Consider the following 14,299-nt stretch of genomic DNA (forward strand, 5'->3'; position numbering starts at 1 on the left):
TCTTTGATAATAAAATAAACAAGGGAAACTCTACAATGCAGTTCTAAATCGTAATCATATGTTATATTAGTACTTAAGGTATTCTGTTAAATGACAAATACGCTTTGTCTTCTCAATATATATATATTTTTTTATAAATGCAAAATAGCTAGAAAGAAATCTACCTATTTTCACAGTAATCTAGACGGTCCCAACAGTTCATGAAGGCATCACCGGGTTTTGGTTACTCCTTTTACGTTTGCAAGATATTAATGAAAACACTGTATTCTGGCATGTACTTGAAGACCAAAACAACGGCAGAACCGCTTCGTAACCCAGCTGACTAAAAATGGACGAGGAAACAACGACACGAACGTAAGGACTTTAGAAAATGTAATTTTGTGTCAAGAAAGCCAGCGGAGGTCCTTGGCAGCGCCGGTTGGCTAGCTTGTCAGCTAGTAGCCATAGCCTGCCAGTAGCAGCAACTGAGTCGCTGAAGTCATGAGAGATCACAATGTCTGAGGCTGCTTTACTGATTTATTGCATCTTCAGTTTATGTACGTGTCATTCCGTCAAATATTTCTGTCGCCATTCTTGTTTAGAGTGTTCATTTCCACCGCTACATTCAACATTAAAGCTCAGTTGTGTAATAGGTGCTTTTATTCAATAGATGTCATCTTCTGGACTTGCCGTGGGAGGATGTACTTGTTCCACACATTTTATGCTATTTGCCATTGCGACAGCTTGTCAGCCTGCAGAGGGTGAGCAAGCAGTTCCAGAACCTCGTTCAGGTGTATTTAGCAAACTGCAGGACTTTTGATCTGCCCTTGGTAAGTCCTGATTGGCAAAACTTCCAGTATACTTCTGTTGTGTAAGTATATGCTGTACATTTCATTTCTGAGGCCAAAAGTGTGTTGTTATTGTGTTTGCAGATTGAGCCGTCTCTTCCCAAAGAGGCATTTTGCTCCATGTTGAAGGACAACAAGGTTCTCCAAAGCCTGTCATTGCAGAACTGTTCCGACTGGGTGACGGACAAGGAGCTGCTGCCAGTGATCGGCCAGAACTTGCATCTGCAGAGAGTGAACATGGCCGGTTGTGCCTGGCTCACCCGTCACTCGCTAGTTGCCGTGTCTTTGAGCTGCCTGCACCTGCAGCACCTCGGCCTGGCTCACTGCGAGTGGGTGGACAGTCTGTCTCTGCGCAGCCTGGCCGACCACTGCAGGGGGCTGCAGTCCATCGACCTCACCGCCTGCCGCCACCTCAAAGACGACGCCATCTGCTACCTGGCCAAGAAGTGCTTGAGCTTGAGGTCTCTGTCGCTGGCAGTCAATGCTAACATCACAGACGAGTCCGTGGAGGAGGTGGCGAAAAACTGCAGGAGCTTGGAGCAGCTGGACCTGACAGGTTGCCTGCGGGTCAGGAACCATTCTATCAGGTATATTAAATGTCTGATTTTCAACTAGGTTTTGCATGCACACCCATTCATGTGACCATCTGCATGCTATGCTCACAGGACACTTGCAGAGTACTGCCCAAAGCTGCAGTCCCTGAAGGTGAATCATTGTCACAATGTGACAGAGTCCAGTCTGGATCCACTGAGGAAGCGAAACGTGGTGATCGATGTCGAGCCCCCGTTACAGAGGGCCCTGGTACTTCTTCAGGATGTGCTTGGGTTTGCTCCATTTATTAATCTCCAGATCTAGCAAAAGCACAGTCTATCTGTCCAGCAAGAGCACACAGGTCAGTAATACAGGGCAGTATATCTAGTTTATGAACCTGTCTGAACGCCAGTTAACCTGTCTTCATCGGCGCCGTCAATCTTGGCTGCTGGAGCCACCGAGTCAAGACGATCCGAGGAACATTTGCTGGCCCTCTTGCATTTTACCAGGATGTTCTTCCTCAAAGGAATACGAAAGATGTACCTCAGAGATGGAACAAAATAGGAGGCAGCATTTCAAGAACGCTGCTGATGTTTGTTTAAGAGTTGCTGTCTGGTGGCCAAAAAAGATGTCACTGCGATTTTGGCTAATTCTTTGTGGTAATAACACAGCCATGCTTGCCAAAGTGCGGCGTATTGTGGAACACACTGCAAATGCTGATTTTTATGATATTTAAGAATGTTTGTCTATTGTTTCATTTAGAAACACCAAAAAAAAAATGTTTGAGTTTAATTAAACGTTAATTTTGCATGCGTGCCTGCTTCAAGGCTCAATCCGCAGTTTTACGAAGAAGTCACCTGTTTTAAACTGGCTTTTATTTCCAATCTTATATTTGCTCAGTCTATAACATAGAAGAGTGCTGCTATATGTTCAGTAGCACTGAGTCCATTCATAAAAAACTACAAACACATGATCAGTAGTGTCCCGTTTCCTGTCCTGTTTCCTTCTAACTGTCTGGGAAAATGTGTAATATTTGAGACTGGGATAGAAGAATCCTTTATTCATAATTTGGTCCAAGGCATAGATTGATTTTAAACCTCTGAGAGAAGTTTTGTAAAATAATTGTATTTCTGTGCCGTTTGCCAAGTGTGTGAACCATAATAAAAAGCAATAAATTGCGCACTGCAATCTCAGAAAAACTGTGTTCCCTTCTTGACTTGAAATGAAGCAAAAATACGCCGTGATGGTGTTTTTGTGGTCGAGAAAATTCGGACCAAAACGATATGCATCCAAGGTTTTAGAGCAGTTTCTCAGTTCATTAGTGATTGTTTTAATATATCAACCACGTGCCAAGTATTGACCCAAGGTCAAGCTTTTCATTAAGGTAAAATAAATAATGAAGATGGACTAAATTCGTCTGGCAGGAGTTCTGTCGAATTCTATCAAGTTTTAAGCATTGGGGTGTTGTTTAAACCGGTGACACAAGGGGGCAGCAAAGAGCCAGATATTTATCTGCTCTAATCAGAGGCTGCCTGGCGTTTCCACTTGGGAACCAAACTGTCAGTTTACAGTATTACAAATACCAACATGCAGTCTCATGGTGTCCACACAATGGCTCACAATCTCCGGAGGATCTGGCAGCATGTTCAAATAGAAGAACAATGAAAATATAGTTTTATGATTTGGCTTGCTCGATGCACTCACTGCACAATAAGAATTAATGGTATCCCTTGCTGCTGCAGCTACATGTTAATATCCCCTCGGTTTCCTCTGGGGGTCCGACTGGCAGACTTTATTGTCTCAGTGACAACACAACAGGTCTATTTTCCACTTGATGGCATGGTTTACCCCATCTGCCGTGAGCTGCCCACGAGCTGAATCTGCAGAAGTGTTCAGAGCGGCTGTGCTGATCCTCATATTGCGCCGCTTGGTCTCGTAGGGGACGCCGCACTGTCAATGCTCGTAAAATGCACACTGAAATTTCAATTTAGGAAGTAACTCCACTTGCATGTCGTGCATCTGGTACCAAGTCTAGCCCCCGGTTGAGCAGGCCCGCCTGGCATCCTAATAATATGATGCAAGACTTTTGTGTTCTAAAATGACGTCTTCAGGAAGCCAACGGTGGTCCAGATGTTTGCTGCTGTTCAGCTGTTGGTGGAGTTAAAAATATTTTCAGACTACTGGTCCTCAATTAGCATTGATCTGCAGGGGGCAACGAAAGATTGTAGTGTTATTATATACCTGCTGTTCCAGTGATTGAGTGGATGGGAGGTTTCTGAAAGACAGAAGGCCTCACATATTTTGTCTTCCTGTCAATAATCTGGCGCATGTGTGAATTATTGATCAACAGCAACTGATCATTTTTATACTGAGGACTTGCTAGCATAGTCCTTTATTATTTAGCACGCAGCTTTGGCTCCTGGCTGCCTCTTAAAACAAAGAATAAATCTACAAGTTCTCCTTTCAGAGGCCTCTCTGACAGAATAATTCTGGACTCAGGTTGGGCGGGTGGGCTGCAGAAAAGCTCCAATCCTCTCTAAAGCAGGCCTTTGTTCCCTTCACATGAACTTTGTGAGAAAAATTGTGATAGTTGACTTTTGCTACTTTAAATGTTGATGTTTATATATTCCAATGTTATGTATTTCAGCTTGGGCAATTGATAGATGATCACAAATTACTCCAAATTCCTGATTAACGCAGAGATTTACCCTTTTCCACCTATTTAAGAGGAGTATGAAGCACCTATTTTACTTTAGCAAATCTAACAGTATAAATAAAAGGTGACATTTCACTTTAAGCAATAATGGTGGAAAATTGTAGGAGTACAAATATTTAAAAAATCTTTAGTGATTTTCATGATTTTCATGTTTTCTGACAATTCTGCAGCAGAAAATAATGACAAAAGTTGTTTTTCTCTTGAACAATTTTCCTTTTTCACCAAGTTCACGTAAGGTGGAGAGGAAACGGCGCCAGCTGCCGCGATGAGCCCAAAACTGCATCCCAGATTTTGTTCATTTTCATATTTTTAATTACACGACTTTCTCCCCCCGTCTTCCATCAGTGAACGAGTCTTCCTTTCATTTATTTGATGTAGTTTATCTCCCCCAACCACACATGCCCAATCTTATTGGATGCTGCGACTTAGAGCTCCATCTTTTGGCCACCAGAGAAGCATAACTAATGACGACATTAAAGTTGCTTTGTGAGCGCGGCCATCAAAATGTCGATCGACCAAGCAAGTAATAATGGAAATTGGCATGAATAAACATGTATGCTTTAAATTTGGTGAACTCGACTGCGAGGGGCTCTATTTAGAGAGACTCTGAGGGTGCTGATGGAAACCAAGCACTGTTGGAATGATAAAACAAGACATCTTTAGGCCTCCATCTAACAGAAGTGACGTCCGAAGCCAGAACAATTAGCATCTTTGACTAAACAGGTCAGCAGGATGATTACATTCTACTGTATTTCTGAAAGAGCGGAACGTCATTTCAGGTGTCAGGAACTGAATTAGGAATGTGCTGGGAAGTAAAATTATGATGTCATGCAGAATTTTCAAAATTGACGCACAGCAAGAAGGTTCGGGGTTCAAATCCCCTTGTTCCTCGGCCTTTCTGTGCGAATTTTACATCCTCTCACAGTCCAAAGACACGCATATGTCATATATTATGCATATTTCTCCACATCTCCACAACCCCACAGTGAGCTTGTGACTTGCCAGGGGTGCCCCCCCCCCTCTTGACTGAAGGCTCCAGCCCACCCCGCAACCCAAGGGGAAAAGCTATAGATGGTGGATGGACTCTAAACACGCACCTGTCTGCGAGGCTAACATATCCTCTGATGTTTACAACATTATAATAAGGTACCACGTTAACAAATTAGGTGTTTTATTATAACCCATAACAGTATTATGTTGATCCTTCAGATCTAATTTTGAGTATTTCTGCTGCCATGTTTAATACCGTATCCTGAATATCTCAAAACTTGACACCACACATTAAATGGATTTATATTAATAAATAGTATCCATGTGAACAAGATGGTCGCCTTCATGGTCAAGGCAAAGATGCTCCCCTCATCTTTCCAGGGATTATTACTGTTGTAGAGGTGACCTATGATGCCATCCGGGCTTAAGTTCAGCCTGATTTTGAGCACCTGCGATGCCCAAATTTTGCGGCCACGCTCAATTTGCCTGCAATATAAACACGCCGATTCACCTAATCGGGAATATGTACACAATAAGAATGACAGGGACTCATCCTGGCAGCAGTATTCTGCTGCTGGACTAATCTGAGCTGCTAAACGGTGGGCGAGTGCGCTGAACTTGTGTCCTCCAGCCAGCAGAGATCATAGTTCAGGATTTAGCCATAATCACCGATCACATCTCGTTATGCTTAGTGACAGTGAAAGATGCTAGAGGCCGTCCCGCCACGTTGGGGAGATTAAGATCTGATTTAAGACAAAGGCAGATGACACAATCGCTGCACAGCAGCCACAAGCTGGCTTTGTGTTGCTCAAGAGCACACTGTTAAAACCCGCCAGTGGAAGGGGAATTCTAAAGGAGATGTGTTTAAAGCCTTTAGAATAATGGTGAAAATGAATTCCGTCATCTTGCTTCTTTGTTCTTCTGCTGTTCTAAGCCCTGAAGTAATGAAAGGAGTTTTTACTATTACTTGACACACGGCAAAATGTATGTTTAGTGCATGTCTCTGACCGCGGATTAATGGCATTAACGACGTTTCCATTAGCACAGCAATCGGGGGAGACAGAGGCGTTCGTGCGTAAATCCACATGACTGAATCACTGATAAAAGAAAATGAAACACATCTCTATGGGCCAAGAGGGGCCAGCAAACGCCACTCCAAATTAGCCTGCGGCCCAATTTGTTGTTACTTCATTAACCAACTAGCATCTGCAGAGCAAAGGGAGGGAAGTTGTGACCCATCTTTTGCCTAAAGATTCCCTCCTCTGTTTTTAGTCGGCCTCTGGGAGGGGGGGGGGTGTCCCGGGAACAGTATGAGAGCTGGGGGGAGGGTCATCGAGGAACAAGGTGACAGGAGCGGCACCACGAAGCGCCCGAAAACTGTTTAACATAAAATAATCTGGAGTGCGACCGCACGTGAGGTCAGATCAGGATGTATCCTCATTTCACTGTGTGTGTTTGTGAAAATGTTGCTTCTGAAGTCAACAAACTCAAAGCCGTTCAAGAAGCTTTTACAAATAAACGGATTAAATGGGATAAAAGGGAATTGTCAATAGTTAGCTGAGTTAGTCAGCTAATGAGATATACAAGGCCGACCTGAAACCTGATCAGTAAAAATGAAAGAATTACACTCACACACATTTAAAAACTGATAACAATGATAACATTTGACTAACTATGCTAATATAAATAACAAATAATACAAGAAAATGATGTGATGGCTTTGGAGCAGGCCTGGGGAGATTCAAATGTATATGAGATGCCTTCTCTGCTCTTATCTGCTGATGGAAGTGGTTGGATGGCTAGTTTCCTATCACCCATGGCCCACTAAAATCCACAGGAGACCAACACTGTTTGGCACACTCAAAACCTTTTTTTCCTACTAGGATTGGAATTCAGCCCGAGCGGATCACAGGGGTTTGAGGCACAGATGTTCCTTCGGATCCTCTGCAGAGCTTCAGATCTGTGGGATGAGATTTTTGGACATCTGTGCTTTGACCACCACACTTTGGAAGTTTAGAATGTTGTTTGAGCCCCGCTGAGATGGAAGTTGTGCATGTCTCAGTGAGAAGGTGACTCAATACTTCGATAAAGACAAGGTAGGTAGTAAATAAATGAAGATAGCGCCAGTCAGTCCAGTAATTAACACAAAGATTGGTTCATATCATCAGAAAGACTCACAAAAGGGAACTAAAGGAGTGAGGTTTGTGACTGACCTGCACCGTCAGAACTTTTGAATTTGAAACATGGACAAATGGATGAAAACCTACATTGCTATTGTTTCAACAACGGTGAGGTTGAAGCGTGAATAAATATGTATGTTTTAAATTTGGTGGGGTTGAAGAGGTGCACTACCGGATCTGACCAGCTGAGGACATACTTTCCTCAAACTGGGGCGAGGGGAACGCGCAGTGAATCGATCTGAGTGCTGTAATCCAGAAGGATTAGACTCTATATCAAACAAGTATATCATGTCATGTGCATCGTAATTGGGTACAGTCTAAGTAAAGGCAGCTTTAGGTGGGTGTCTTGCTATTGTTGCTTCATAAAGGTTGTTTTTGGGGGGCCTTTCTCCCCGCCTTTGGGAGAAACCGACCCCACACGCTGTGCGTTTCCCATGCAGGTGTCATCTGCAGTGACCTGAAAACGCCTCTTCTCTGTCCATTTATGACGCAGGCTGGGGGCGGGACCTCCGTCAAATTTTTCTGAACTAGATCGAGGACAATTTTCCTGCTGAAAGGTGGTCCAACGGGAAGGCTCCCTGCCAGCTGCATGTCATTTCTATCAAATGCGGCTGGGGGTCTGTCAATTAAGAAAACACAGGGCAATCTGTGGCTGCTGAAAGAGATCCCCTCGGCCTGCTCTCGAGCTCAGAGACGGCCTTTTGTTCCCAGGCATGTCTCACATACTTTCAGAGCCCAGATAAGCTCAAGCTTCATGAAGCCGCGCTTTATATTTGCCCACTGTAACGTCCCTGTGGAGTCAGGGAATACGGGGAAGCACTGTCGGTGCACAGGTAATACCCCCCTCACCTCCCACACACGCATTATGGGGTCAAGAATAGAAGCCACAGGTTAGGTGGTCCTCAAGCCTGACTATGGGGGACTTTCCCCCCCCCCCGAATGATTCCTCCACCCTCCAGCGTCTTCTACCTCTTTCATACGCCGGACAAAAACTGCAAAACAGGCGGTCAGATTTTGCCGGTTCCTGAAATCGGATAAACGGGTATAGCCTGGATCTGCCTGCATGGGGGTAAGGGGATTTGTTTTAGTACCAGATGGACCACCCATGGACAAGTAAACAGGTATGTCAAGGTGGGTTGAAATATGAGCTGAGTAGGGGGGGGATCAGAGGGGAAGGGGAACTCTCAATAACACAACGGCGCCGCGGTCTCTCCAAGTACAAAACCGCTAAAAGCAAATACCAGACATATTTTGAACAGGTTAGTCTCGCCTGTCAAAGGTAGAGAGAGCGTCACAACAACATACGTTGAAAAGAAATGCACACATTTTACAGTAACATTGATGCTTTTGTTCTAAAGCACTAAATACGGATTTAGTTGGGGGGAAGTTTGAATCACATGTGAGATAGAATGCGCCACTTGTGAATGTGCACCTTTCACCTGGTGCTTCCCCTAATGGCCAAGCTCCTTATACCACTTAATCTGAAAATTCCCTCATTTCGGGTCGGGAAATTCCGGCATTTCCCAACATAAACTGCCCCGAAGTTGATTAAGGTGATATGAAAGTAGTAAATGTGTTTCTTAGTTACATTTTCCACTCTAAGGCAACATCATTTACCAACAATTTACTCGTTTCTGGAGGTCGGAGCTTAGTTTTGAAGATCCTGCAGAACCATACAACAGCTGAGGTAGTTGTGCCTTTAGTTCCTATTGTTTATTGGTGAAAGTCTCTCAATGTAAAGCAGAGTACCATGACGGGAAACTCACTTCCGATCATGAGATGGAAGCAAAACAAAAACTGTATTTTCTGATCTGAGAAACAAGAATAATCATGTTTCCTATTAGTGGTTCACATTTCAAGGGCTTCTCCTCATCCCACAGAGGAAAAGAAGATACAGAACACACTAAATCTTGACATTAAATGCACATTTACTAGCACTGTCTGTTTATTTGCATTCATTTTAAGCACATGCAGTGTTTCTGCTGGATAACAACACCATTTTCTTCATCGCTGCCTGCAAACCGCCCACGCAGCCGTGAAGTATTTAATGTCCAGTCGGGGTGTGGTTCTGTGGGACAGCTTAAAGACCACACCGACTGATCTTGAAAATGAGTTTTTTGGCTACTTCCTGCGATGCACACTCTCCCAGCAAGCCAGCGAGGCTTTGTCAGGATGGTGCTGGTTTAAGCTCCCCGCTTTTCAAGCCTCCCATTATGCCGGACTCAGTCGGGCAGAAAGCCAAAGAGCCTTTTCTGCAGTCATGTGGGTATACTGGCATTGTACACAGTTCAGAATTAGATATTAGTGAAGGATATAAACAGTAGAGAGGGCACTGAGTCTTCTTAAAAATAAAACAAAAAGCAACCCATAATTGGGGAGTTATGTAGAGTAAGTGTTAAAATCCCCCTTTACGGATTTAATGTTTTACCCAGTTGTGTGTTTTGAAAAACAAGCCTCACAGCAGAGGCGACAAATCCCTGTGACATCACTGTGGTGCAGTTTAACTTGTGCATTAACTGCCTTCCACTCATGCTATTTGATTGATCTCCGTACCATTAACACCCCTTTCTGCTGTATGTTTAAAGCAACAGCTGCATCTTTAATACAAACTTCCACAGCGTCCACAGCGAAAAAACACTTCTTTTTTTGTTTCACTCTGCGAATCGCTTCAAATGTTTTATTCTGGCTCTTTCCCCTGAAATTGTCCCACTTGTGAGTCTTTTTACCCTCGTGCACCCCTGTGTATACTTGTTATGGCTCTTTTCTTCCTCCAGTCTTCACCAATTATAAACTGTATAGATTTCCCCATGGTGATTCCATGTCCTCTCTTCACATCTACTCTGTGCATGTGTGTATGTGTGAAGGAGGGTGTGTGCGGCTCCCTGTTGGCCCAGATGTTGGGGGGGCGGATGTGTACAGTGTGTAAATCTGGGGCTAGTCGGGTTGCTCAGGCATGACCCAGACTATGTCGGGCCCTGTCTTCTGAGTGCCTTCAGCAGTGGTACCCTCCTCAGCCTTGGCCAGCCAACCTCACAAACAAGGATTTAGGTCACCCCCCTTCCCCCCCCCCGCTCCCCATTGCATCAACACTGAGTTTGTGAACGCGGCTCTGATCATCTGTGGGAAGTAAAGTGTGCAACATAGTTTTCCTTAGCGGTGCTTTCCCATTACGAACAGAATCTCTCTAATTCCTTAATAAGCATTGCAAACACCAGCCCAAAGCTCCAAAGAATAAATGAACGCAGAGTGAAAGAAATGTGAGTTCATCCCTTCGGCAGAAGATGAATCTTATAATAATTTCCTCTCGTCATCATAAATTTAGTAAAACATTGCAAAGAAAATGACACATGGCTAGTAAAAAACAAGGGTCACTAAAAGTGCTCCTCTAATTCAGTGTAGATGAGAGCGGTGCATAATTACAGGACCTGCAAACTGAAATCATAATTTTGTCTGTCGGTGTGTAAAAAAAAGGTCATCAACGGTTTAATTAATGGTGTCAACGTTGCTGCTGCCTGTTACTGTATTTATATTATCTATTTGCTGAGTTTAACATGAGCGCTCCAACGCATTTCGCAACGTCGCCTCTGCAGAGCTCCACTTCAGGGTCCAGGGAGACCAGCACCACTACAGTGGTACCAGTACAACACTTGCATGGTGCCTCTAAAATCAGATTACGTATGGGTTCAATTGACTTAATGGATTTGAAGAGAATAGATCCTATTAATGAACAGGCTGCCCTACGGCATTGCTGCAGCCAATAGGGAGCTAATCTGGCATGCAAATTAAATCCTACCTCAATATGCCTGCATGTTTAATGCGATCTATTACACTGTTTTACTTATTTATATACACCATCATAAAAGGATGGGCTTATAAACAAACTGAGGGAGGGGCTAGACTCTTAAACGCTGCTGATCTGGCGTCTTTTTCTGCACAGTAGCCCCGGGGCCAGTGGAGGGAGCAGTGATGTTCACCATGGAGATGTGCAGAAAAACCCCCCCACATCCTTACAACACCTAATTTCTGATCAGCCCACCTTTTTATTTATTATATATTGAGCAATACAATGTGAGAGTTGATCTTTTGTGATGTGAGACACAGTTAATCCCATCCTTTTCGCTTTCAGCCCACCGTGCTGGAGGATTTGTAAGATGAAGTGTGCATTCACAGTCATAATCTGGCACATGATCGCAGTGAAGGGGGGGCAAAACGTCTGCTGAGGAGCTCTGTCGTCTCTTTGGTTCTGCCAAAGTCTTCATGCCTGGTTACCTTGTGGCCTGCGATTCTAGTGTCAGAGGGAATAAGGGTCAGAGAGAGGCCGGCTTTCATCTGACCTCTTCCTAAATATATTAAGGGACGGGGGGGAGGAGCATGTGCGATCAAGAATACTTCACTGAGGAGAAATGGGCAACAAAGTGCATCGTGCCACACTGCGAGCTGAATTCCCTTGTAGCGCTGGTCTCACTGTGGATGCAAGTCAGCCACAACTTCAACTCAACGGACTTTTTTGAGCAAAATTGAATGAGACACGAATTGAATATTTTCTCTTTATCTGACATGGGTTCCCTGTGACAAATATAAATAAATAAAGCCTTCCCAATGCAGGTATGCTTGAGCGTGTGCACCTCATTTCAAGCACAATTAACTTGAAATGGAGTGCTGCAGGATCAATAGTCCCCATTTGATCCAGGGAGGTGGTGATGGGTGGGGGGGGGGGGGGGTGCGTTCTGCCACTCCATGGAAATGGCACACATATGGTAATACAGCTAGCTTAACAACAACTTAGAGGATTTACTGTTGCTATTTTTTTTAAGGACAATGGGAGTAAAAAACAGAAGGCCGCTCTTGGGAGCCATCTTCTATCAGAGCTTCAATTAATAAAGAAAATGCAATTTAAATCAAATGAATGAGCTAAAAATAGCATGTGTTGATTCAAAGAGGTGAATCTTCAGCCTTATAGAAAGGGAGCCATGTTGCAGAATGTGCTTTTGTATGTGTCGGCTGCCTGTCCGATAGTGGCTTGCAGAGCACAACATTAAAAGATAAATGAACACGGAATGACCCCGACGTAGCCCGGTTCCTTCATCATATAAATAACAAAAAGCAGAGCGACTAAAGTAGACTGGGCTGGGGCCAATTCCCCAACGGGTGCTTACATGAAATTCAACTTTCAGGCCTTTTCACTGCTCAGAATGTGGCATTTATTTGCAGGACTCTGTTTCAATTTAAAGGGAATGGCAGCTGAAGGAGGCACTGGGGACTGTGTCTCATCACCGCCACTTACCACTCTTATAGGCCTGCTGCCGGCGAGGGAAACCTCAGCAGGCAGCTCCACTTAAATGGTGAAGACCTCCACCCATCAATGTAATGTGCAAGGCGCTGATAGCCTCAGATTGTCAGCCGTGTTGGCGAGCATTGTGCTATATCTGTGTGTGCACTAAAGGGTTTTGTGGCACACACTGTCTTTTTAAGATATGTCAACCATCGGCCTTCCATAGGGTTAACAACCCCACCACCACCAATCCATAACCTCGTCCACGGAGGCCTCTAAATCTCTGATCGGCGCTGCTGTTACGCCATCACCCCAGAAATGAGGTGTCAAAAGTGAAAATGGTAATTAAACAGGAGGATTATACATTTGTTGAGTTTTGTGAACTTTCCTCCTGGAGGGATTTGAACATCCTACAGTGTGAATTCATTAACTCTGGTCCCGTCACTGATCGGCCATTTTCAGTTGGGGAACACAGCGATCCGCGAATAGACCAGGCATGAACGGATGGAAGGGCAGCATCCAGAGCATAAACAACTATGCTCCGAATTAGATTTTGGCCTCTGAATTTGGTCCTTGTCCCAGTTTACATGAAACGGAGATAGTCGAAAAACTGACTGCAACATCCCCCTCCTAAACACTAGATGGCGATATCTGTCTTTTCATCAGGTTGATACAGCCCCCTTCCTGGTTAATGTAATATGCTACATAACTGGAGCAACTGAGTCAGATTGAACAACAGGAAGATGTAACTGTCTGGTTAGCCTTACACTACATTTCCAAACATTTTGTGAGATGAGTCTGCTGGTATTACTTTAGCCTGGGTGCTTGTGTCAATTTTAAACTTGCAGCTCAGTTTAGAAATTTCTATCTTTTATCTTGTCCTATTCTGTGTTCGGATGCAGCTTTGTTATAGTGTCAATAAATCGCTCAGGTGGTGTCTGTGCAGTCAGAAACACTATCTACTCTTTTGGACTTAAATCTTGCACTTCTCTGCTGTGTATCTGTCGTACAAACCTTAGCAAATTGGTTACATTTGTTGCACTTATTGCATTGGTGTCCTTTTGCTGGACAGTCCTCTGTGTGGCTGTGCCCTTGCCCACATGCACCGAACTCTCTGCTCTTAATGGCACTGTCACTGGCTATCTGTAAACTTCTGTCCATCTGTAACCTGCAGTAAGACTGTTAGACTAGTCGCAGTCTTCTTCTAGTAGCCTTAGATCAGTCACAAACTGTTTGAAGCTCTCAACCCCCCGCAAAAATTAGAGTTGTGTTTGGTGTTACCTAGGCTCATAGTATGTCTTCATTAGTTTCTTCCTCCGCAGTAAGAGTCCATGTATTAAACATGGCTGGTCTCTCCGAGCCAAAGTAGCAAGTAGCTGCAATTCTCCTCTTCTTTTTTAGCATGTAGACAACTTGGAAACATCAAGTCTACATACTGCCCATACTTTCTCCATATATCGGGCAGGTCTGAACTATCCCAGCTCATTTGTGGCGTGGGGATACCTGTTCTCTCTGCTGATATCCTTCGCAGCTTAAGGAACACCGACAATATGAGTCGGTCTCACTCCAGCAAATGTGTGTCGTCCGCTCCCTTTGTTGACGTGAACCAACCGCATCCTGGCACACATTTGCTTACCGTATTTTCACGACTATAAGGCGCACCTAAAACACTGAGATTTTCTGAAAAATCGACGGGGCGCCTTATAATATGGTGCGCCTTGTTTGTGGACTGAGTTCCAAAATCTGCTGTGTGCCTTTGGTGGGTGCACCACGGTAAGCGCTC

The 14,299-nt window shown here is 44.2% G+C and overlaps 1 protein-coding gene across 1 annotated transcript; it reads left to right on the forward strand.

Annotated features, from left to right (window-relative positions):
- Nucleotides 1–183: 183 nt before the first annotated feature.
- On the forward strand, nt 184–2,557 carry fbxl15 (F-box and leucine-rich repeat protein 15). The gene is made up of 4 exons (XM_057025888.1): nt 184–354; nt 650–809; nt 912–1,414; nt 1,493–2,557. Exons 1-4 carry the CDS (start codon nt 329–331, stop codon nt 1,680–1,682), a joined length of 879 nt encoding a protein of 292 aa, XP_056881868.1. The 5' UTR covers nt 184–328; the 3' UTR covers nt 1,683–2,557.
- Nucleotides 2,558–14,299: the final 11,742 nt, after the last annotated feature.

Source organism: Takifugu flavidus, chromosome 1 (genome assembly GCF_003711565.1).
Source record: "Takifugu flavidus isolate HTHZ2018 chromosome 1, ASM371156v2, whole genome shotgun sequence".
Classification (NCBI taxonomy): Eukaryota; Metazoa; Chordata; class Actinopteri; order Tetraodontiformes; family Tetraodontidae; genus Takifugu; species Takifugu flavidus.

Excerpts from the sequence above, each read along its gene's own strand:
- fbxl15 (XM_057025888.1), top strand. The coding sequence starts at position 329 with ATGGACGAGGAAACAACGACACGAAC. Across the intron at positions 355-649 it reads GAGGAAACAACGACACGAAC|ATGTCATCTTCTGGACTTGC; the intron begins GTAAGGACTTTA and ends TTTATTCAATAG. Across the intron at positions 1,415-1,492 it reads GTCAGGAACCATTCTATCAG|GACACTTGCAGAGTACTGCC; the intron begins GTATATTAAATG and ends CTATGCTCACAG.